Here is a 25,300-nt window from a genome sequence, read left to right as displayed (position 1 = left end):
GACTCAGAAGAGGCTCCTGACTTTGGATCAGCATAGCACCAGCCGTTGCGCTCACTTGGGGAGTGAATCATCGGATGGAAGATCTTCCTCTCTGTCTCTCCTCTCTGTATATCTGCCTTTCCAATAAAAAAATAATAAAAAATAAATCTTTGCAAAAAAAAAGGAAGCTGTTTGTTAATCATCTTTATCTTTTAACTGGCTTATTGTCACACTCCTCACTGCTTTCTGTCTCTTTGTTATTTCTCACAACATTTCTTTGTGTCTGCCATTTGCACTATACAAGCCCTGAGTCAATACTATCCAATATTTTCAGTTATTTTTTTTTCAGAAAATTACTTCACACTACACATGGGATTAATCAGTTATATCTGTTGGCCATCTAATCTAATTTCAACATTTTTTAACTTTTTATTTGTTTTCACTGGAAAGGCAGATCCAACGAGAGAAGGAGAGACAAAGGGAAAGATTTTCCATCCACTGGTTAACTGCCAAAGTGGCTGCAATGGCAGGAGCTAAGCCAATCTGGAGCCAGGAGCAAGGAGCTTTTTCTAGCTGTGCCACTCAAGCTCAGGGTGCCAAGTCTCAAGGGTCTGTCCCATCCTTCATGTGCCTCCCAGGCCACAAGCTGGGAGATGGATGAAAAGCTTAGAATTTGAAGCATGAATCGTTACTGACATGGGACCCTGGCATGTGCAAGGCGTGGATCCAGCCACTGGATTACTGCACCATGCGTGTGAAGTGTTCTTTTAATTGCAGTAGTTTGGCTCAAAAGACCAAAATTACCACTTACATGTATTTTCTGATTGCAGAATATCCTTCAGAATAATTAAATGACCTTTGCAGGTTATCAGGGAACAGAAAATCCTGAAGGCAGGAAACCTAGCCTTGTTTTATTTTCTCCTTATGTACCCTATACGTCAGTATAAGCAAGATGGTGGTTAATAACTGTTCTACAGATTTGGGAATGCAAGCTAGGCAATACAGCACAGAATCCTGTTTTTATGGCTATCATTATTGCTCCTGATTCTCTGGCCACTTCTCTTTGGTCTGGGTACTTGCTATGTTCTTCATATTTGTTCAATTTTTTTTTATTTTTATTATGTTTTTATTGGAAAGGTGGATATACAGAGAGGAGAGACAGAGAGGAAGATCTTCCGTCCAATGATTCACTCCCCAAGTGAGCGCCAACGGCCGATGCTATGCCGATCTGAAGCCAGGAGCCTCTTCTGAGTCTCCCATGCGGGTGCAGGGTCCCAAAGCTTTGGGCCGTCCTCGACTGCTTTCCCGGGCCACAGGCAGGGAGCTGGAATGGAAGCGGGGCTGCTGGGATAGAACCGGGCCCATATGGGATCCTGGGCGTGCAAGGCGAGGACCTTAACCACTTGCACCACTGTGCCGGGCCCTGTTCTTCATATTTTATTCATTAGAGAAGCTGCTCTAGCCCCTGACACTTATGTGGCTGCCTGGCACCATTTCCGACCTTCCCTATTTGGTGCTATTTGTGCCCTCCACAGACTTCCTGTCGGCACTTGGTTTTGGCCTCTGGTGAATATCACTCACATACACACACACACACGCACACATGCACACACGTGTCATTTATGCTTCAAGAACAGAAATAAATAAGTAGAACATTTGCGTTTATTAGCACTATGAAAGACAAACTCGCTTTATTTCCTTCCATGCTTCCTTGACATGTGCACCCACTTATATGTAATTTGAATGGAATCTTGATTCATATGGGTTTTATAGAAATGGCTCTTGCTGACTCTACTCCTCTCCTCTCCTCTCCTCTCCTCTCCTCTCCTCTCCTCTCCTCTCCTCTTCTCCCTTCCCGTCCCCCCCCTCCCCTCCCCTCCCCTCTCCTCTCCTTTGCTTTCCTAACTGGAGAACGACTATAGGTGACAGCAAAAGCAAACTGTGTACAGAATTGTCACCTGTGCTGTATCTGTGATTGTTTACATGTGTCACAGAAGAAATTCAGAGTTGTGGGAGATGGGTTCGGAAACAGATGCTGGTGGGAAATAGGGAACAAGAAAGGTAAAACAATCTGGGGTCTGATGAGGTAGGCAGCTAGTTTAGGGTCACAAGCATGGAAGCCATTCTCTCTACCCTCTGCAACACCACCACCACTTTGGTATTCTCTCACCTGTGTTGCTCACCTATCGTTTCCTGGATCGGTATTGTATCGTTGTGTGACCACTCCCCTCACAAGCTCCTATAAAGACCCATGGTAGGGAGGTGCTCACTCTCTTGGTCCTGTGCCTGTCACTTTGGCACTGTAGACTCTTGGCCTTCCCAGTATTTGCTTTCTAGCACCTCTCTGGCTTCCTGCAGATAGACTGAGGACAGGCATCCCCAGAGCATGGCCACTGTGTGTCTGTATTCCTCACCCTCTGTTCACTCTTTGGGCATCACAGTGAAAATAACAATGGTAAGAGGCTTTGTCTTTCTAATGGGCGTACTTTCAGGAGTTCCAGGAGATGTGAGGTGAGGCAGTAGTGTACTGTGGGCAGAGAAGCCAGGGAAAGGTGAATGTCTGCAGCTTTGTAAGTGTGTCCATGTTATTTGCTGTATGTCTCTTAGGATAACTTATTCTGCTAGGGAAGCTGGGACATAGGTCTTCAGTTTAACAGATGGACTTCAGGACAATGACCATTTGTTCCTCTTTGGGTTATGATTGACTGGGTTGCTATATGGACTTGTGATTTGCTAATTTCTAGTGAGCCCTGTTATCACCAATCTTGGTAACAAAGACTCCTTAATAAACCTTAGACTTGTTTGGCATGATCTCACTTGCACCCTGCAACAGGTTACAAGGAGGATAGGGGAAGCGAGAAGGAGCAAGGAACTATAGGAAGAATGACAGGATGAGTCAGAAATGAAATCATAGGAAAATGAGGGAGCAAGAAAAGGAGGACAAATAAAAGGAAAAAGGAGTAGTGAGTGCTGTGGCACAGTGGATTAAGCTGTATTCAGACACCCATACCCTGTTTCAGAGAGCCTGCTTTGCTCTCCATCACTTCTGCTTTCAATGCATCTGGAAACAAGATATGAAAACCCAAGTTCTGATAGCTCTGCCACCCATGTAGTGACCAGGATGGTCTGGGGTCCTGGTTTCAACTTGACCCAGACTGGTCATGGTGGCCTTTTGGGTAGTGAGCCAGCCTCTAAAAATAAAAATAAATAAATAAATAAATAAATAAATAAATAAATAAATAAATAAATAAATAAAGACACTATTAAACTATTAAATTTTGGTAAGAATCAGCACATCCCAGAGAAAATAATTCCAGTAAATAATTCACAATGGGTATACACTCATCTTCCCTCCAGGTAGGTTTCTTTGTTCAATATCTGGGTAAAAATGTATTCTGTTCTGAACAAGTTTAGTTTATATCAGTGTATTTTAAAATAAACCAAGAAATTACCCAAACATATTATATTACACACAACAATGTCTCAGAGGTTATTATTGTAGTTTTCTGAAGTGTTTGGAAATATGATTTTTGAAAAGAAATAATGTTAATATTAGGTAAAATGTTGATCAATGTTGCAGGAATTTGAGAGAGGCATTAAGACTTAGTTATTTATAGTTAAATTTAATTATCTAATAATTTGATAATTAAATAATTGTCTAATTAAATGTTGTTCAATTTCTTTTACTCCCACGCTTTCTTCCTCAACTTCAGCAACTGTTTTCATCACATTAGCCTATATTGACAGGCAATGTTGTTTTATCCTGTTTCTGTGAGTTCTGTATAATTTTGTTTCCATGGAACTCATATGATGAAACTTGGTCACTTGAGGCAATGGTATCAGGATGTGGGACTGTGGGTGTGATTGAATCATGAGGTTGGGGCTTTCATAAATGGGATTCATGTCCTTATAAGAGAGCTCTGTGAGTTCTCTTTCTTTTACTAGGCCACAGCAAGAAGGATCTAGAGAGTACATCTCTCACCAAAGGTAGAATTTTTGGTGATATTGGCCCTTGCAGCCTCCATAAATATGAGAGATAAACTACCCTTGTTTATAAGCCAAGAGTCTCAAATACGCTACTTTAATAGCACAAATGCCTATACATATAATTTTCCCTTATAAGCATCTCCTAAATTCATAATTTTCAAGCAAGAGCATTTGTTTAATATTTTCTGCAATATACAAACTGTGTACAAATTAGTTGCTGCAATTAAAATATTAAATATCTTACATAAACATTCCCACCTTGTCTTTTTTTTTTTTTTTTTTTACGTTATATTTTTCTTTGTTTGAAAGACAGAGAGAAGGTTGCTGGTTCAATGCCAAGATTCCAAAGCAGCTATGTCTGGGACAGAGCAGAGTCAAAAATTTAGAACTCAGCCCAGGTCTGCTATGCGGGTTGCAGGTGGCCGAGCACTTGACCCTCTCTTGCTGCTTCCCTGACTGGCAATCTTGGATCAGATAAGAACTCGAGTACTGGTGCAGTGTCCCAGTGGTATAACAAAGCTTAAGCTTGCTCTCACATTCATATTTCCAACTCCCCATTACCATGAAAAATGTATAGTCTGGTTGAAAGACTCTTGATACAATCCCTATTGGATCATTGCTTTCCATCTTGATAGATGATGATGCCTTGTAGTACAGTATTGACATTAGTGAAGACTGAGGCATTCAGAGTAGTCATGCAATATTCAGCACTTCCTCACTCGATATAAGACAGAATTATGGAGTTTATGAGTGTTTTGTTTAAAAATGGTGAGCTGGGGCCCGGCGCGGTGGCGCAAGTGGTTAAAGGTCCTCGCCTTGCACACCCGGGATCCCATATGGGCGCCGGTTCTAATCCCGGCAGCCCTGCTTCCCTTCCAGCTCCCTGCCTGTGGCCCGGGAAAGCAGTTGAGGACAGCCCAAAGCTTTGGGACCCTGCACCAGCGTGGGAGACCCGGAAGAGGCTCCTGGCTTCGGATCGGCATAGTATCGGCCCGTTGCGCTCACTTAGGGAGTGAATCATTGGATGGCAGATCTTCCTCTCTGTCTCTCCTCTCTGTATATCCGCCTTTCCAATAAGAAAATAATAAAAAGAAATCTTAAAAAAAAATGGTGAGCTGTTTCTAGGAAAAGTGAATTAAAATTTGTGTACACACATGTACACACGCGGGCAGTTCAATAAATTCATGAAAAATGTGTGCAAAAGGTTTTGAAATATTTTTTAAAAAATATTTATTTATTGTTATTGGAAAGCCAGATTTAGAGTGAAGGAGAGACAGATCTTCCATCTGCTGGTTCACTCTCCACATGGCCACAGCAATCAGCTGAGCTGATCCAAAGCCAGGAGCCAGAGGCTTCTTCCAGGTCACCCACGTGGGCACAGGGTCCCAAGGCTTTGGGCCATCCTCGACTGCTTTCCCAGACCACAAGCAGCAAAGCTGGAAGGTAAGTGGATCAGCTGGCATATGAACCAGTGCACATACAGGATCCCAGGCATGCAACGTGAGCTACTAGGCTTCCATACTAGGCCTGAAACAAAAATTTAAAATCAAGTTTAAAATGATTCATATCCTTTTTGAAGTTCTCTCATCGAACAACTGGTGAAAAACATTTTTCAGATTCCTGAGAATGTAATAGGAAGAAGGAGTTTTATTTGCATAGATGGTTCTTGATGTTATATAAAGCGTTATGATTTCCATCCCGAAGCTAGGCTTCGTATCATGGTGTTTCAAAGGGAGCATGTACTGTAGCTTGGTATGTGAGCATCTGAGCTCACAGCATCACTGCTAGGCTCCAATTCCCATTCCTCTCTCTGTTTCTACAGCCTTCAGATCTAATTCCAGTGCCTTGTTGCAGATTCTGACTCCCCAGCAGAGCAGCACTGATGACTCACCTCTCGGTTCCCTGCCGCCACAAATTGAGTTCTCAACTCTGGGTTCTGACCTGGCACGGTCATGATTATTTTCAGAATTGAAGGATTGAAACAGCACATGGAAGATCTTTTTCTCTCTCTTCTTTTGACCTCTCAACTAAATTACTGAAAGTATGAGTCAAGTGTAAGGGTTTGTGAAGGGCTCTGGAGGAGAGGACTTGTTGGGCATGGCTATATCAGAATATACAAATTGGAAGCCAAATTTCCTTTCGTTAGAGATCCACACACAGCAAAACAAAGTTGCAACGAAACACACACCCACACATCTCTGTAGGAATAATGAATAGACTGTGCCTTGGAGAGTCAACACTTGAAAAACTAACTTGGTACTGTGGAGTGGACACTCTGAGCTTCACATGGTGCAGTTTGGTTTTTAAAAAAACCTTTGGGGGGCAAGATGCTCTAGAAAATTTCGCTACCAGAAAACATCCAGTGGGATAGCTCATAAGGGAAACTAGTTGTGTGCACCCGCGCAGGGTGGATAGAGTGATGTGCAAGGAGGGCATGGTGAGTGCTGGCAGAAGCTCCAAGAAGAAAGGGCTAAGTGGCGAATGGTTGCTTACAAGGACACCTTTGCCAGGTTTGCTCTCCTGGTAGTCAAGAAACTTGTGCTTATTGAACATGATACTGAGTATCTCAGCCAAGAAACTTGGGAAAGATGGAAAACATGAGAGACATTTGGGGGATGGGTAGAGAAGGTCCCACATTGCTTTTCTCTAAAGTGGAGAGTAGGGCTGAGGCGTCTCCTAAATAGTTCAAGGAGGAATTCCGGGTTGGAGAATTTAGGCCCTATAGGCGTGTGTGATGTGTGTGTGTGTGTGTGTGTGTGTGTGACCTAGATTAAATATCTGCTAAACATACGTTTGTCTCTTTAAAGTAGCCTACCTCAGGGCTGATGGTACAGCAAGAGACTAGATCAAACAAAGCTGGATAAAAACAAAGCTGAATATCATGTCCCCACGGCCAGGTTCACTGAAAATATTATGGTGTGGGAAGACTCCCGTTAAGTTCCTTGGGTTATATCCGGCTGCCTTTCCAGGCACATTGGTAAGGAGTTGGATGGAAAATAAAGCAACTGGGAGTCCTACTAGTATTCCACCATGAAATACTGTGACTGTAACTTAATCCACCGCACTGCAAGACTGGCTCCTTGGGGACATTATGCTCAGTGATAAGTCATTTTCACTCTACTTTATCTCCTCTTAACACCTTTTCTCTACTGGAATAATATAACTCTACAAAATTATACATGTAAACACAGGCTTAGGTAGCAGAATGAAGCCTAAAACTAAATAACTCACTAGTACTCATAAGCCTATAGTTAAAACTGATATAAACTGGTGGCAGAAACTGCTACACATGGCCTACCCTCTTGACGTGTAGCAAGCCAATCACTAACACCACAGTAGGGAGACAAAATGGCACACTGTTCTATCAGTTTGTGTCTACATGCTTAGGGCTTTGGTTCTTGGAAGGGAAGTTTCTCCAGACAAGCACAAACACCAAGATGTTGGTACAAGGGAAATAAGTGGCCTCAGGAGCCCTTTGATCAGCAGGCTTGCCGGGCTGGCAGTACTGAGATAATTTTACTGGAAAGCTCATTTACAATCCTAAAAACAGATCAGGAATCTTTAAATCAAGAGAAGTTTGGAGACTGTGGGAAACTAGGACCTGCTTCCTACATGCATCTGTAATCAAGGTTTTGAGTTTCAACGCTTTGTAAATAGTGATTCCAAATGAGTAGGGTATAAAAATCATGAGAAAATGTTGGTGTCCTATGGTGAATATTCTAGAAGTGGAGGTTCTTGGGTCTAATTACCCAAGTGTCTGGACAATGTCTATTACCCTGTGTACTTACTAGCATCAAGATCATTCTTTCTCAAAGGACCAGGAAATATATTCTGCTGAATTCTGATTTAAGTCTTCTTGAGAAAAAATTCAGTTGATTCCTAGTAATGTGATGGGCTTGTAATGATCCTAGGAAAATATGGGGCAATCATATATGAATTCAGGCAAATGTAACTTCTAAGAAAAAATAATATTTTTAGAATATTTCTTTGGCAACTTTTTGCTTGGTTGGTTTGTTGTATTTGTTTATTTGTTTTCATTTTTAATGGATAAAGCAACTGGGGGAAAATGTAGTTGGGGATATATTCCATAATGCTTTGAATACATTCTCAATAGAGATGAAATTGTTTCACCAATGTATTGGCTGTCTTACTTATTTCTCTCTAGAACAGGACCAGGTTTAAAATGAAAGAATATATAAATATCATTGAGGGTCTTGAGCTTTAAGATCAAACTCAAGTCGTGTGTGTGTGTCTTGCTAAGGATTTATTAACACTGGTATTAGCTTTTACCTTTTTATGTCTTTTAAACAAGGGTGAAAGTTTTCAAAGTTGTTAGGAAGATTGAGATAAATTTTATGGGCCATGTTTTGCTTGCTAATGGCATAGAAGTTCAATTTTATTGTGTTCCTTGGAAAGCAGAAGTGGCAGTTACATTTATTTATTTATTTACTTTTAAATTTGAACTTTATGGCACAATTCTGTTGAGTCTGGGATTTGCTCCCACACCCCCAAATTCCCACCCAGACTGATTTCCCCCATATTGTTACAATAGTACAGTACTTCATAAAGAGTTATAATTCCATCAATCTGCTAATAAAGTGGGCCTCGACATTGTTGGTACAGACAATGTCAGACAGTCCAACATTCCATTGTCTAGATATGTCCAATATTTTCACTTGGAGTCCATCTCTGATTTGAAAGTAAGGATTCGTATCGTATTGTGCCTTCACACCTGGATTTGGTAGTCTCTATTACTGCATCACTACATATTTCCTTAAATGGGAAGTCACAAAATAAGGTCAACAACAGGTATGAAGTTCAGACAAAAAAAAAAAAAAAAAGAAGGAAAAAAATGCAGCACCATGGAGTGAAAAAATGTGACATTGAATAATCAATGCATGAGTGATAACAAGAAAACACAAAAGTTCCTTTTGTAAAATGATGCCGCCATGTGATCCATAAACTAGCAATAAACTCAACAGGAAAAAACAAAAAACTATTTTGGATCCTGGTGCAGTGGCCTAGCCCCTGAAGTCCTCGCCTTGAATGCCGGGATCCCATATGGGCACCAGTTCTAATCCTTGTAGCCCCACTTCCCATCCAGCTCCCTGCTTGTGGCCTGGCAAAGCAGTTGAGGATGGCCCAAAGCCTTGAGACCCTGAACCCACATGGGAGACCCAGAAGAGTGCCTGGATCCTGGCTTCAGATCAGTACAACTCCGGCCGTTACAGTCACGTGGGCAGTGATCATCAGATGGAAGATCTTTCTCTCCCTCCTCCTCTCTGTATATCTAACTTTGTAATAAAAATAAATAAGTCTTTAAAAAAAGAAAAAAAAACTATGCTGAAGAAATGATAATGAAATTAAAACTATCAAAACACATGGGATGCAGCAAAAACAGTATGGAAAGGGTTACTGATCTTACAATTTGCATAATGGTTTCTTTATATTAGAGAGAACATGTGGTATTTGTCCTTTTGAGCTTGACTTATTTCACTGAGCATAATGGTCTCTAGTTGGGACCATCTAGTTGCAAATGATATAATTCCATTCTTTTGAATTGCTGAGTAGTATTCCATGGAGTAGATGTAGCACGGTTTCTTTAACCACTCCTCTTTGGATTGGTAACTGGATTGTTGCCATGTCTTTGCTATTGTAGATGGTGCTGCTGTAAATATAGGCTTATAAACCCCCTTCTCATATGCAGGTTTCATTTGGGGGCGTTATTCCTAGGTCTGGGAGAGCTGGGTCATATGGCAGGTTTATTTGCAATTATCTAAGCACTCTCCATATTGATTTCCATAATGATTGTACTAGCCTGTGCTCCCAGCAGCCAGCAGGTGTTGTTAGTGGAGTTTTGAATGTAGGTGGTTCCTCAACATGGTTTTCATTTGTAACTCACTTATGGCTAGGGAGCCAGAGCATCTTTTCATATAGTTGTGAGCCATTTGAATCTGTTCTTTTGAAAATAAAGTTTGTTTATTTCATCTGACCATTTTTTCATAGTTTGTTTTTTTTTTTGTTTTTTGTTTTTTTTTTTGCTTTTTGTTTTTTGTTTTTTGTTTTTACCATCCCTGGGTTTCTGAAGCTCCTTGTAAATCCAGTATACTAGTCCCCTATCACTTGTGTACTGTGCAAAAATGTCCTCCCATTTTGTTGTTCTGTCTTCATTTTGTTAATTGCTTCCTTTGCTGTACAGCTTTTGTTTGTTTGTTTGTTTATATTTGTCTTTGATTTCCTTTGTTTCTTGGGCATCTTTTTCTAAGAAGTATTTTTTTTCTTTAATAGGTTGATGGTTTCTGGCTGTAGATTTATGTCCTTAATCCATTTAGAGCTGATTTTTGTGTACTGTGACAGATGCAGGTGTTGCTTCTTAATTCTGCAAGCTGCTATCCAGTTTTCCCAACAGAATTTGTTGAGTAGATCAAGCTTTTGCCTGGATTAATTTCAGCTTTTTTTTTTTTTTGTCAAATATTAGTTGACTATGCATGTATAGGCTCCCTTCTGGTGTTTCTATTCTGTTCCATTTATCTTCTTTTCTGTTTCTATCACAATACCAGACTGTTTTAAATTACTACTTCCCTGTAGTGCGGCTTGAGATCTGGAAACGTGATTCCTCCAGCTTGATTTTTATTTTTCAGGATAGCTTTGTCTATTCTTGCTCTATTGTCTTTTCAGATGAACTTTTGTATCATCTTTTCTATTTCTGAGAATTTGTTGGGATTTTGATTGGGATTGCATTGAATCTGTATATTACTTTGGTAATATGGTCATTTTGATGTTCCTGCTGATCCAGCAACGTGGTAAGTTTCGCCATTTTCAACATCTTCTCTTTTCTTTTTTAATATATTATAATTTTCATCATATATGTCTTCCACATAGTTAATTAGCTTAATTCCTATATATTTAAAATACCTCTCTGCTATTTTAAAGGGGACTGCACACACAATTGCTTTCTCAGCCATGGAATTATTTGTGTACACTAGTGCTATCAATTTGTGTGCATTAATTTTATATCCTGCTATTCTGCCAAAGTCTCTTATGTGGTCCAATAGTCTCTTGACTGAGTCTGTTGGTACTTCTGTGTAAAGAAACATGTTATTTGCAAATAGAGAAATTTTCAGTTCCTTGTTTCCAATTTGTATTCCTTTAATTCCTTTTTCTTGCATCATAGCTCTGACAAGGACTTCCAACACCACGCTGAAGAGTAATCGTGACAGTGGACATCCCTGTCTAGTTCCAGATTTTAGTGGAAAGGCTTCCAATCTTTCTCCACTTAGTAGGATGCTGGCATTGGTTTTTTCATGAACTGCTTTGATTGTGTTGTGGGATGTTCCTTCTATGCCTATCTTGCTTAGGGTTTTCAACATGAAATCGTGGTGGGTTTTGTCAGATGTCTTCTCTGCATCTATTGAGATGATCACATGTTGTTTATTTTTTATTTTGATGATGTGATGTATCACATTTATTGATTTGTGAATGTTGAACCATCCCTGCATCATTGCGATGAATCCCACTTTGTTCCAGTGAATGATCTGCCTGATGTACTGTTGAATATTATTGTTAGTATTTTGTTCAGGATCTTTGCGTATATGTTCATGAAGAATATCAGTTTATAGTTCTCTTTTCTGTTGTTTTCGATCTGGCTTTCTTATTAAGGTGATATTGGCTTCATAAAATAAGTTTGGAAGAATTATGTCTCTTTCAATTGTTTGGAAAAGCGTGTGGAGAACTGGGATAATTTCCGCTTGAAACATTTGGTAGAATTCAGCAGTGAAGCCATCTAGTATGGAACTTGGCTTGTTTGGGAAGGTTTTAATTACCGTTCAATCTGAGTCCATGTTATATGTCTATTTTGACTGTTAATTGTTTTTTGATCCAGTTTTGGTGGATTGTATGTGTCCCAAAATCTATCCATCACTTTCAGTTCTGATTTGTTTGCATATAGTTGCTTGTAAACAGTTCCTGATGACTCTCTCTATGTCTGAGTTATCTGTTGTTTCAATTTCTTTTTCAACACTGATTCAAGTGATGTGTATTTTCTCTCTCCTTTTTTTTTTGTTGTTGTTGTCTTGATTGGTAGGGTTACTGGGGAGTCTATTTTGTTGATTTTCTCAAAAAACCAGCTCTTTGAGTCATTGGCCTTATGTTTAGTTATTTTGGTTTTATTTGGTTTATTTCTTCCATTATTTTGATTTTTTGTTTGTGTGTTTGATTTGATTTTGTTTTTCTGCTTCCTTCAACTTTAGGGTTAGCTCACTTACTTGGTGCTTTTCTAGTTCTTAACATTAGCATTGATTGAGATGAACTTTCTTTTTAACACTGCCCTGATTGTGTCCCATAAGTTTTGATATGTATCATTGATGGCTCTATTTCTTGCAAGCAATTTTTTTAAATTGCCCCTTTGATTTCCTAACTTATTGCTCATTTAGTAAAATATTGTACAGTCTGCATGTCTATGCAATTCTTGCTGGGTGTTTTGAACCCTTGGCCTATAGTTTCACTCCATAATGGTCTAAGAAGATACATGATGTAATTTCAAGTCATTTTTTAATTTGTTGAAACTTATTTTGTGGCCTATAACATGGTCAGTTCTTAAGAAGCTTCCATGTCTTGATGGAAAACAAATGTGTTTTCTGCAGGATGGAAGCTAAGGTAGATATCAACTAAGTCCATTTGCTCTAGTGTTTTGGTGAATTCTGTTGATGAGTTTCAGTTTCAATGATCTGTCCACTGATGTTAATGAGGTATTAAGGTCCACATTATGATTCTATTGGAGTCTATATTCCCTTAAATCCATTAATATTTGTTTCACATACCTAGATGCCTTGGTATTTGGTGCATATACATTTATTATGGATATCATGTCTTGCAGAATGAATCCTTTGATCATTATATGTTGTCCTTATTCATGTTTTAATGTTTTTCACATCAAAGTCTGTATCATCTTATGTAAGAATTGCTGCACTCCTATGTTTTTCCTTAACATTAACTTATAATATCTTTTTCCTTTCACTTTCAGTTTCTTCTGATTGTTGATGACATGTGTCTCCTGTAAGCAGCAGATAGATTTTTTTTAACTAGTCCTCTAATTTATAGTGCCTAATTGATGAGTTTAAGCCATTTACTGTCAATATTAATATGGATACATGTCAGTTTGGTCCTTTCATTTTAGCAATGGGTTGGTCTTTGATTTAGTCTTTTGTTAGCATTTTAGTGGGATGTTCTCCACATTTGCCTTTGATTGTGGCAATTACTTTCCCTTTTATCTTTCACAAGGACATCTTTGAGTATCACTTGTAGGGCATATTTACAAGAGGTGGATTCTTGAATTTTTTCTTTACTGTGTAAAAATTTTATTTCATATTCAAAGACAAAAGCCTTGCAGCATATGTTATTCTGTGTTGAAAATATTTCCCTTTTCTAGTCTGGAATATGTCACTCCATTTTCTTCTGGCTTGTAGCATTTCCTCTGAGATTTCAGCTGTGTTTGATTGGGCTTCCTCGATAGATCGTTTAATTTATGTCACATGCACATTTAGTCTAACACTGCCTGGTCCCATGAAAATGGCATATGAGCTCTGCTGATTCAGTGCAAACACAGTTTATCACTGCTGCTCCTGATGTCTGAGCTCTTGCCCCTCTGTGCTGGATGGTACCCAGTGGGACACAGACATAGACCTGCGGTTGCTGGCCGTCAGAACCAAGGACCACACAGATCCTGTAGCATGTGGCACTGGGTCTGCTTTCCCTGTGGGCTCAACTCAGTGCAGTTAGCTAGAAAACGAACCCACTCTGGGCCATCATTTGAAATCTGCACTCTGCATACTACACAAGATGGTGCCCAATGGGGGACTGCTGGAGAATTGGGGCTGCTGGCTTCCAGATCCAGGGACCACATAGACACTGCAGGACATGAAGCTGGCACTGCCCTCGCCATGGAATCAGCTCAGTGTGAACAGCCAAAAACCAGCCCACTCCAGGCTGTTCCCTCAATTCTTACCCAATCCAACCTGACTTACCACATATTACTTAACATTCTACTTCATTCTAATTTCATTTTGATTTGCATGAAAAAAAAATGTCAATTTTTTCTCATCTATTACTTAGTTTTGATCACGGGTCTAATTCTTGTTTTGCAATTTATTTTCTAATCAGGATAATGTTTTTGTGTTGAAGATGTTTCATATGATCCTGCTGAATGCATGAATTCACTGCTATGTGCATATTTTTAGAAAAGGTGACCTCCTATACCACACTTAGTAAAATGCTCTATAGAGCAAGGGCTCAGAAAAATTATATCCCCAAAATGGGCTTTTTGACATTAATTCTGAGTCATGGGGTCTAAACAAAAGTAAATTGCTTATTCCATTTTTATTCCTCTTCCCACCAATATCTCAGAAAGGCTCTCTGGTGAGTTCCCTCACCTGTGTGCCAACCTGTCTGTAAAAGGGAACATAGCTGGCCTCTTTCGACCTCAGTTTCTCTATTTTTTTTACTTGTTGTTTTGTGTTGCTATCTCAGAACAGACAGATCTGGAACCACACCTGGCCCAGCCTTCTTTGCAGGATGATGTCCTTTGGGCTCCTCGACATTTTAAAGAGACCCTCTCCAGGGACCATTCATTTCCCTCATTTACAGCTCTTCAGAATGTCCCCTATTGTCTCCAACACCTTATAAAAAAGGGGTGTATTCCTTTTTGAATAATGTTAATCAGTGTGAATAGTCATCTCCCTGATGCTGGGAGCATCTCTCCTTGGCATGTAAATACATATGTATGGCTTTTCAAGTAAGAAGTATTTGTTATTTTTTTCCAAATAACCTTTAGATTTGGAGGGAAATTTTTTTTTTCTTTCCTAACACTGTCACCTGGTCTGTTACTAAAATGGTTCAAACATGTAATGTCTCTAATAATAATCTAAAATTACAAAGATGAGCATAAGAGTCTTTTCCAGTGTCTAACTTGCTGATCATTTAGGTACCCAACATCAACAGCACTCCAAAAGTAGTTAACGAAAAATTCAGATGAAAGTATGTTTCAAATTGTGCACCAGTACTCTATAATTATGATTAAATCTCTTTGACTATGATGTGTTATTATAATGTATTATTTGGTATTATCTATCATTTAACATAATTTATAAATTAAACATGTAGCAAAATAAAATGTTAAGCATTAAAATAAATTATATATGCATTAGATATTTTGATAGAAAGGTATACGAAATTTCTTACAAAAGTTTATAGAAATAGATGTTAATAAAAAATTGTGTGACCTACAACAGTCTTTTTGCACTAGAAATAATTATAATATTTTTATTTAATTTATCATAAACTTTGCCTATTCTGTGCATGTAAAGAGAAAAAAACAACACATGAGTATGTTTAGGGTTTGATGATATCCTGAGTTCAAACTGATGGAAATCTCACATGTGCTAATTTGATCCCCAAAGCCACAGCTGGGTTATGCTGAAGCCAGGAGCTAGGAACTGTCTTTGAGTGTCACAGCAGTGGAAAGAACAAAATACCTGAACTATCATCATATGTTGCCTCCCATGCTACATATTAGCAAAATGTGTGATTGGAAGGGAAGACCAGATTTCATCTTGGGCATGATGATATGCCTAGAATGCCAGCCTTCCAAATCAGAGTGCCTGTTTTGAGTCCCTGGTACTTGGTGGTTTCAATTTAACTTCTTGGTAATGCATGTGGCAGGCAACAAATGAGAGACCAGTGCATGGGTCCTTTCCACCTATGTGGGAAACATGGACAAAGTTTCCATTTGTTTCCTTAGACAAAGTGCAACACTCACTATTTGGGTATTTAGAGAATGCATCAATGGATATTATGTATGTGTGTGTGTGTTTATACACACATATATGTATACATATATACATTTACATAGATACATAAATAAATATACATATATATATATGTGTGTGTATAACCTGTATCGCTATATTATTAAATGAATCTGAGTGATCTTAAAAAATCCAGTCCACGGAAAACTGAATTGAAAGATTATGTTTGTGTAAATCATCTTAAATCCATGTATGATTTTTAACACTACACGTTTATTTTCCATGACCAATTTTATTTTTAATATGTATTTATTTGAAAGGTAAAGTGAAAAATGAGGGCAGAGAAAGAAAGAGATTCAACTTGGTAGTTTACTAACATTGATTTCAAGGATGAGACAGGTTGAATCCAGGAGCTTGAAAGTACATCCAGGTCTCTCCTGTGGGTACAGGGACCTAACGTAAGCACTTGGGCCATCACCTGCTGGTTTCTCTGGTGCATTTTCAGAGATTTGGATCACAAATGGAGCAGCAGTCGAGTATGGGATATTGATGTCACAGTGAGCAGCTTAACCCTTGGTGCAACAGTGTCAACCTCCTTATTTTGAAAGCCCCTTTACACAAACACACACACACACACACACACACAAAGAGAGAGAGCTTATGAGAGGAAAAGAGAGAGAGAGCTTATGAGAAAGGAAGTCAAGATTCAGTTTCCTGGATTGCAATCAAATGAAAAGCCTTGAGTAATTTCTCCTGTGTTCTTTGGAGGTTTCCTAACAATCCATGCTAGAGAGTTAGAAATGAGTCGAGTCTTTCCCCATCAGATAAAGTGCTAAGTAGCACAGAGAGTCCTATGCCATGTTTGAGAGGTATAGGATAGTTGTGGAACTATGGGCTGCATTGGCAGCAGTGGGACTGTGATGGGACAGCCTTGGAGTGCACTCGGATAGGACTCATGCAGCAGAGACAATGGGAAAAGGGGGGTGGGAGGCTCTTGCAGGGATCCTGAAGGGAGTTCTTCAGTAGGTCTCTACCATGACAACTGTATGCATTTATGCAGAGCAACTTGGAGAGTTCACTGGGCTCTTTGGAGGGACTGCTTCCCGTATTTCCCACATCCACTTGAGTATTTGTGTTCCCAAAAAAGTAGCAAATCCTCTGAATCCTCTGAGAACTCGTTTCCAATAGATTAAGCTCTTAATTTTTATTGAATAGATAAATAGATAGGTACATACATACACACACACACACACATACATGGATAGTTGCCCTCAGTCTCTGTGACACCCTCCCCCTGACCTGGGAAGTCTCTTGTCTTCCAGATGGAGCACCGTACATCTGGTGGATCGGGCGGTCCAAGGAGAGGTTCCCATTCTGGGGAGGTTCCCCTCCTGGGCTCCAGCAGTGTGAATGTGGCCTGGACAAGAGTTGCATGGACATTCCACACGTTTGCAACTGTGAACTGGACAAAGATGAGTGGTAAGGAAAACTATGAGCTGCTTGCACTTGGGAACATGCACGGATCTGTAAAATTTCCCTAAAGAAGAAAGGGAAATATTCTCATTGAAAAATTATCTAGATGAGAAATTTAAATGAATGAAAGTTGTTTTGTGCATTATGGTGGTTTTTAGCATATATAACCAATTCTCGTGTTTTATTTGCTATGATTGAAGGATGTAACAAAAGCTGTATTTCACACTATCACCTCTGTATACATTCTGACTCTTCTGCTCCAAAGCAATAGAATGGAATACCGATCTCTGCAATTTAGTGTTTGCATAGTTTAGAGTACAGATATGGAATGGGTGAGTGAATGAGACAGGCAAATGTAACTACATAGACGTTCCCCCAGTTCCCTCATGGATGTTCTAGTCACCAGCCATTGCTCTCTTCTTTTAAAATTAAATTATTTGAAAGACATACATAGATTTGGGAAGAAAATTATGGAGGGAAGAGAGAGGGGAGGAGGGAAAACGAGGGAGATTTTTCATCTGTCATTTCAGAACCTGAAGCTCAGTCTGAGTCTTCCATGTGGGTGTTAGACATACAAAACAAACAAACAAACAAAACCTGACGTTTTGAAGAGGAGGAATCATGGAATAAATGACAACTACACGCTTATGATATGGGCAGGTGTGAAAGTGGCAATTGGTTGTGTTGACAGAAAGTATCTACTCCCCTCAGCATAGGTTCACTCGTGTCTTTGATTCCTAAGTTCATCTTCAGTGCATGTGATACTAAGCATCGTTTGCAGATACACAAGCTGAAAAGAAGCAGCTCCACTTTGTGGTATGTAATCAGAGAAGCTGACAAGGGAAGACAAGTTTGCAACCAACGTGGGCAAGTGGGGGTATTTCTCATACTCACCCTCTCATACTCACCCTCACATCTGGCTTCCGTCTTGGCTGGACACTTGCCTTTCATTGCTTCTGTTCCTCTGGGTGGAGCCCATTCTTTATAGGAAGTTTGCCTACCAAACACTGCATTAGCTAGGACTTCCTTTACTGCCTCCTAGAGACAGAGAGGGATCATGGTCTCATGCCTCCCTTTTGCGACTGTTCACTGCTAATCACACCCTCTGATTATGTTTCCTCTCCTCTGACACTCTCACAAGTCCAAAATCTGCTGAATACAGACTTGCAAATGTTGCTTTTTTTAAATGTTTATTTTATTTGAAAGGCAGAAAAAGAGAGAGAGAGGAAGAGAGAGACAGAGAGAGAGAAAGCCAGCTTGCTCTGACATAGTACCTAAGGAATAGCGCAATATACAACAATTCTTAGATAGTATTGTCACTTGTAAAACTGCTGCCTATAAAACTTGAGTGCTCTACCCATTTTCCATACTCTAACTCACACTATAGCCTCCCAACATCCTTGAGTTGATTTGTTTTCTCAAGAAATGGAAGCTGAGGCTCTGAGATGGTGACTGCTTTAAAGATACATGACTGAATGCCAGAAACATCTGGAGAGTGCATAATCCAGAAGTTGGAGTGGTCTAGTAGAGTTAGTGGGCACCTCCCTCGTGGGTAATGACTGGAGAGCACGAAAACTAGGACAGGGGCAGGGGTGGCTAGACAGAAGGGCACCTGCTAGTATGTGTGTGAGCTGGGTAGTAGGTTGATTGGATTGAACTAGGCTTCAATGTCCATTGACAAGTACCAGAGTTAAATGGTATGTGGGACAGACTGGACAACCCTCCGGTACATACTGGCATGCATGGGAACCAGAGAAGGGGGCAGGCCTGGTGGGAGTTATGGGGAGTTGCACCGATTGGGCTGCAGCCCCCACTGGTTTGCGTGAGGACCAAGTATGAAGTGGATAGGATCAAGCTGGACTGCAACATCCATTGGTTCAAGTGGATGACAGGACTGGAAGCAGAACTGACACAGCAATTGCAGCGACCAGCATGTGCATAAGCTGATTGGGGCGATAGACTGTGTGCTATATCCTGTACTGGCAAATTCACACAAGAATCAGGTTTGGGATCATGTCAGATGAAGTTTCTCTGGAGATCTCTCCAACTGAACTGTTGATCTCAGGACCCCAACCATGAAGAGACTATGTTAGCCAGTAGATTCTGAATAGGTTTCATTGCGATTGGAACGGCGAGATTGGCAGCAATTCAGAACTATTGAACTAACAAAACTGTTTGAGCAGGACCCTCGGAGCGTGCCTCCCAGCGGGGACCTGGGATGGGTGGGAGGCTGGGTGGGGCTTTTCCCTTTGTTTCTCCCCTGACCCCAGATACAAGGGCAAAAAATGATATTAGCGTGGAAGCAATGGTATTGCCCACTTTCCAGTAGCCCTTGACCCTTTGTACCCTAATCAACTAAGTAAGATCATTTAAAAAAATAAATAAAAATTTTAAAAAAAGACATCTGACTGAAGTGTGGACTTGAAAGGCCAGTAAAACCGCAGCATGCTCTAACTGATTACACCAGTGTTGTGCCACTGCTGGCGTTTTGAGCCATGCCTGCTCCGCAATGACACTGTAGAAACCTCTGTAAGAATCTCTGAGATCTCATCACCACAAAATACATACTGTTTTTTTGCTAAGGTCAGGCCGATCAAAGATTCCCTTCTGCCCCTCCCCCCCAATCCTAAGGAATTTTCAAATTCCGTTTACTGATGATATTTTACTTTGTGTTGAAGAATGTCAGTAAATGAGGCAATGAGACATAAATATATAGGGTGAGTGAGTGTCTTGTAAGAACAGGTGAAACAGGCAGCCTAGAAGATGGAGGAGAAGGTGAGAAGTGAATAGCACAAGCATTTGGTCTTCTTCAGGCAAAACAAAGCATCCGTTCGATATATGAGTTGAACAGGAAGGAAACAGTGCAGAAATTCAACTGAGTGAATCATAACTCTTGATTAATGAGTGAAAAGGAGCTTCTGTCCAATCGAATCACCTAACTGGAAGGGACTCTATGAGGTGTCATCCCCAGCAGCTGTGTTACATTGCTGCAGGAAAGAAACAGCGCAGGAGAGAGATGGGCTGTATGGGTTGGAAGGGAATAGCCCCAGTATCAGAATTTTAGGGTGTCAGGGCCAGCATGAGGTGTGATGTATTAAGTCCACCTAGCATTGTGTATGGACATTGTTCAGATCCTGGCTGCCCCACTTTTGATCCAGTTCCCTGCAGATAACACTGAGAAAATAGCGGAAGAAAATGGCCCATCTCGGGACACTTAAATGGGAGTCGTGGATGAAACTCCCCTTACATTCTTATGAGAGACCAAGATGGATTTCCTCTCACATGCACATGGATACTTGTATGAAATTCCTGGCCCCTAGCCCCAGCTTTCCCCAGTCCTGGCCATCATTGCCACTTGGGAAGTGGATCTGCAGATGAAAGACCTCTTCTCTTCCCTTCTGTCTCTCTGTAACTCTGCAGTTAAAATGAATGAAAGAGGCTTAAATAAAGAATAGCAGGATTTGGGGTCCAACACCATAGTCTATTGGCTAAAAACTTGCTTTGCAACCATCATGATTCCATGAATGCCACTTCGTGTCTCAGCTGCTCTACTTCCCATCAAGCTCACTGCTTGTGACCTGGGAAAGCAGTCAAGGATGACCCAAAGCCTTGGGATCCTGCACTTGTGTGGGAGACCTGGAAGAAGGTCCTGGCTCCTGGCTTCAGATTGGTTCATCTCTAGCTACTGCAGTTACTTGGGGAATGAACCAGCAGACGGAAGATTTTCGTTCGGTCTCTCCTTCTCTCGGTAAATATTCCTCTCCAATAAAAATAAAACAAATCTTTAAAGACAAAGAATGTCAAGATGTCAAGAGAAAGACAGGGAAACCTGCAACTGTGTCTCTTAGTTATGTCCTAAGAACTGATACAGGCCAACTAATGGAATGCTTTACTTTTTTGGTAAAATATATTCATTTTTATTGCAAAGGAATATTTACAGAGAGGAGGATTTCCCATCTGCTGATTCATTTCCCAAGTAGCAGCAATGGCTGGAGTTGAGCCAGAAGCTTCTTCTGGGTGCAGGGTCCTACAACTTTGGGCCATCCTCAACTGTTTTCTAGGCACAGCAGGGAGCTGGATGGGAAGTGGAACTGCCAGGACATGGACCAGCCCCCATTTGGGATCCTGTTGTGTGCAAGGCAAGGACTTTAGCTGCTAGGCTACTGTGCCGGGTCCTGTGCTTTCCTTTTTAACAATAAACTTTTCATTTCATTATGTCAGAAGTAAGTGCATACATCTTTTATTAGCTTTTTTAGAAGCACTGATTCCTGGTTTTTGCCCTTAGTGTATCCCTGAGTGAAATGATATGGCAAAATTAGAAGAGAATGATGTCACATTTAAACTATGGTCATCTGATATCCCAAAAAGGAAGCATGCACTTTTCTTTAAAGAACAGACTATTTTCAGGGGATGTTATATTTTTAGTCATGGGATCCTGGAGCTTCAGGTCCCATTTTAGTCATTGATTCCCTTTGTCTAGCACAGGGAAATGATTTAAAACATGTTGCTGAATTCATGAATGGATAAAGGCTAGGTGGCTTCTGTTGTTGGTGTTTTTCTCTCTGCCTTTCAGTAGGGCAGTCCATGACCATTCTAATAATCGCTTTTGTTTATGCACAGCCATTCTTTGTCTAGACAACTGTTTATTAAGTTGTTTCTAAAGGTGAGGTAAAACTAGACATCTTATTCTGCAATTTAATTTTTAAAAAAAATGCCCTGGAGATATTTTTCCTTGGCATCCTTAAATAGACAGGAAATGGATGCACCTTGGCAATTTTAATTGCTGTACAGAATTCCATAATATTTGTGTCACTGCTTATGTATCATCCCTTCATACTGAACATTTGATTTGTGACTCTCCCAACTAGAAATAGTACATCAATGAAAATGTTTGAATCTAACTTATAAGTTTCCATTTTTCTATTTTTTATAGAAAATAGTTGAGTTTTTAATTAAAAATTAATTTGTTTGAAAAGAATGTGGAGAGAGAAATAGAGATATAGAAATAGAGAAATAGAGAAACCGTCCACTCTTTCATTCCTCAAACGATGCCAACAGCTTGGGTTCTGCCAAATCAATGTCAGGATTGGGAAATCCAGCCTGGGCCTCTACTGTGAGTGGCAAGGACTCAAGCACATGAGCCTTTTCCCTAATACCTGCCAGTGTGTGCATTAATTGCAGTAGAGAAAGAATCTGAGACTTGAACTCTGGCACTCACATATGATGCCGGAAGTGTCCAAATTAGCATTATAGCCAGTAGGTAAATCAAGCTTCCACTTTTTCAATGCTTCCTATTGAATAGAATCAACCTGGAATTGCAAGGTGTTGCACTTTTCACTTCTGATTGATACAATAAATTGCTGAAGAATCTTCCTAGAGAGCACAAGGGGCTCATACTGGGATGAGCTATCCTGAAACTGTGGTGGAACCATCCTAAACCCAAAGGGAAGGATTTACACCAAAGGAAGTCCTCAACTCACTAGATGGAAACACAAGTTACAGAGGCAGACATCACAGCCACCTCTTCTCACTCACATAGCTTGGCAGCACCCTTAGCTCAGTGTGACTATGGGGGAGATGCTGGAATGCCAGGGTCCTTCTCAGGGTAACCCTCTTGCTCCAGTCTCTGCTGTCCCACATGGACTGCTGCCACTGCCCTTAGTAATGCAGGAGTCTAAATTTAAGGATTCTTCTTATCTATATTTTGCTGAAAGGGTAGAGTCTTATCTTCTCACCTCACAGGCACACCTGTCTTAAAAGGATTTTGTGAAAACGCACAATTGCAGCTATTTCTGCTGGCAGCATATCTTTTTCTATGTGTAAAAGGTAATGAATCTTACATAACACTCTGTTATGTAACAGTATGCTCAGGTCTTACAATTGTCACTTAGTAACCCCAGAGCCTAAATCATTTCACCTCTCCTAGCGTCAGGCTCCTATTTTGTTTTAAAAGTGTGACATCTGTCTCTGAGGAATAGTGATTCAGTTAGCAATACTTTGTGTATTTAGCAGAAGTGACATGCCATCATTTTTTCTTATTTTCCCAATCAGCTAAGTAAAACACGAGGGGCAATACTGAGTTTTGGAAGTTAGACCCAGTGTCAAAAGAAAAGATACACATGTGCGATGAAATGAATAATGTCACAGAAGTAATAGCTAGTGTAATCAAATGCCATTCAACCTCCAAATTCTGGATTTTTTTAAAAGATTTATTTTTATTATTTTTTTATTGGAAAGGCAGATATACAGAGAGGAGAGACAGAGAGGAAGATCTTCCATCCCATGATTCACTCCCCAAGTGAGCACAACGGCCAGTGCTATGCCTACCTGAAGCCAGGAGCCTCTTCCGGGTCTCCCGCATGGGTGCAAGGTCCCAAAGCTTTGGGCCGTCCTTGACTGCTTTCCTGGGCCACAGGCAGGGAGCTGGAAGGGAAGTGGAGCTGCCGGGATAGAACCTGCGCCCATATGGGATCCTGGGCATGCAAGGCGAGGACCTTAACTATTTGCGCCACTGCGCTGGGCCCAAATTCTGGATTTTTGAGCCCCATCTCTCCCAATGTGGGAAGCCTAACTATGTATATTTTCCAGAAATAAACCAAGAGCCTTGTAACTGCGTAACTGATGAGGCTATGGATTCCCCACACCCCTGCCAGGGTGATCCAAGTGAATATCAGGGAATACAAGGCTGGAATATGACTACAAATCAGTAAACTGAAATCTAATCAATTGTGCTTGAACTGGTGTGGAGCAAGCCTATGTGACAGCCATGGGGATGTCAGCTTGAGATGGACCAAGGGCAGCTCAAGGATGTGAGGTGTGGTACTGTCAGTTCTGTACAGTTGGGAATATTCAAATGAGACATGAGAAACACCATATTTCACTTTATTCTCATAATAAGAAGTATGGAACAGCATGAATTTATAGGCAAATGCTTTGTGAATAAATCTGGACTGAACGCCCATCTCTCCATTTGGAATATTGCATCCTAGGTTGCTCTCAGAACCTTAGTATCCTATCTCTGAGGTGATTATTACATAATCATAGAGTTGTTCTCAGGATTAAGTGAGGCTGTGTGTAAAACTTGGTGTTAATTCATCAATGGCCAAATGAAGAAAAGAGGCAGCTATCACACTCATGCCCAAGGGTGTGGATGGTACCCTCACTATGCTCTAAGACTAGTAGCCTCAGATTCTAGCAGTGCATATGACTGAAGGGCAGTTTTCTTTAGGAAGAGTTTCTCTGTGTCAAAGGCAGTGCCAAATTTAAATATAATTATGTTGTCTGCTTTGTTCTGTGAAAATGTTTTTGGAATCTGGACTACTTCTGTAATAGGTAGATACTTCTTAAAAGGTTTAAAGCAATACAATATGAATCACCATTTACATGTGCAAATGTGGTTCTGGGAGTAGTAAGAAGAATGGAGGAGTAAAAGAATTTAGAGTTTGAAGCAATGAACTCATTTTGGAGCCCATTCCCAAGGCCCTAAAACAATATGTTGTGCTCCAAATAGAACTGACGCAAGGAAGATGAGGATACAGCAAAGGAAGTAATTAGTCAAGAATAAGGAAGTGAGGAAAAAGGAAGAGATCAAGACAGTTGTATTCATGGTCTCAACAGTCATATAGGTGAGACCACAGGCGGGTTCCCATAGGAAAGGTGAAAGGCGATCTAGAAAAAAGTGATTAGTTGCAGAAGTTTGTCCATGTGCATGTGAGGTGCCAACTGTCATCTAAGGGGCATGAATAGTAGGCAGTGGGATGAATACACGATCAGGCAAAAATAATTGTGAAACAGAGTTGAAATACACACTTTTTGGATGTAGGATTATTATAAATTCAGGCGTACGATGCCTCTAAAAACGCAAGAAACATGTGTGCTATTAAAAAAAACAAAAACAACCTCAACAACAAAAACCCTGGGGATGAATTCTACTTTTTTGTAATAAAATAAACTTGTCCTTTAATTCTTTCTTCCATGAAAATTCTGTATGTGTTGAGTGAAGAATCTGTATGTTTGTGTTCGTATGTGCTGGTGTGTGAGAGATATCAAAACCAAAGATT

At 40.3% G+C, this 25,300-nt stretch overlaps 1 protein-coding gene across 2 annotated transcripts in view; it reads left to right on the top strand.

Annotated features, from left to right (window-relative positions):
- LOC121150345 (contactin-associated protein-like 5) overlaps nt 1-25,300 on the top strand; it is a 544,128-nt gene that overhangs the window by 435,226 nt on the left and 83,602 nt on the right. For both annotated transcript variants that reach the window (XM_040971192.1, XM_040971191.1), the window contains exon 14: nt 17,090-17,246. In XM_040971192.1, the coding sequence (XP_040827126.1) occupies nt 17,090-17,246 (157 nt within the window). The remainder of the gene's footprint in view (nt 1-17,089; nt 17,247-25,300) is intronic.

The sequence above is a fragment of the Ochotona curzoniae genome, unplaced genomic scaffold (assembly GCF_017591425.1).
Source record: "Ochotona curzoniae isolate NIBS_2020 unplaced genomic scaffold, NIBS_Ocur_1.0 scaffold_4953, whole genome shotgun sequence".
NCBI classification, from domain to species: Eukaryota; Metazoa; Chordata; class Mammalia; order Lagomorpha; family Ochotonidae; genus Ochotona; species Ochotona curzoniae.
This window is presented reverse-complemented; position numbering and strand designations above follow the sequence as displayed.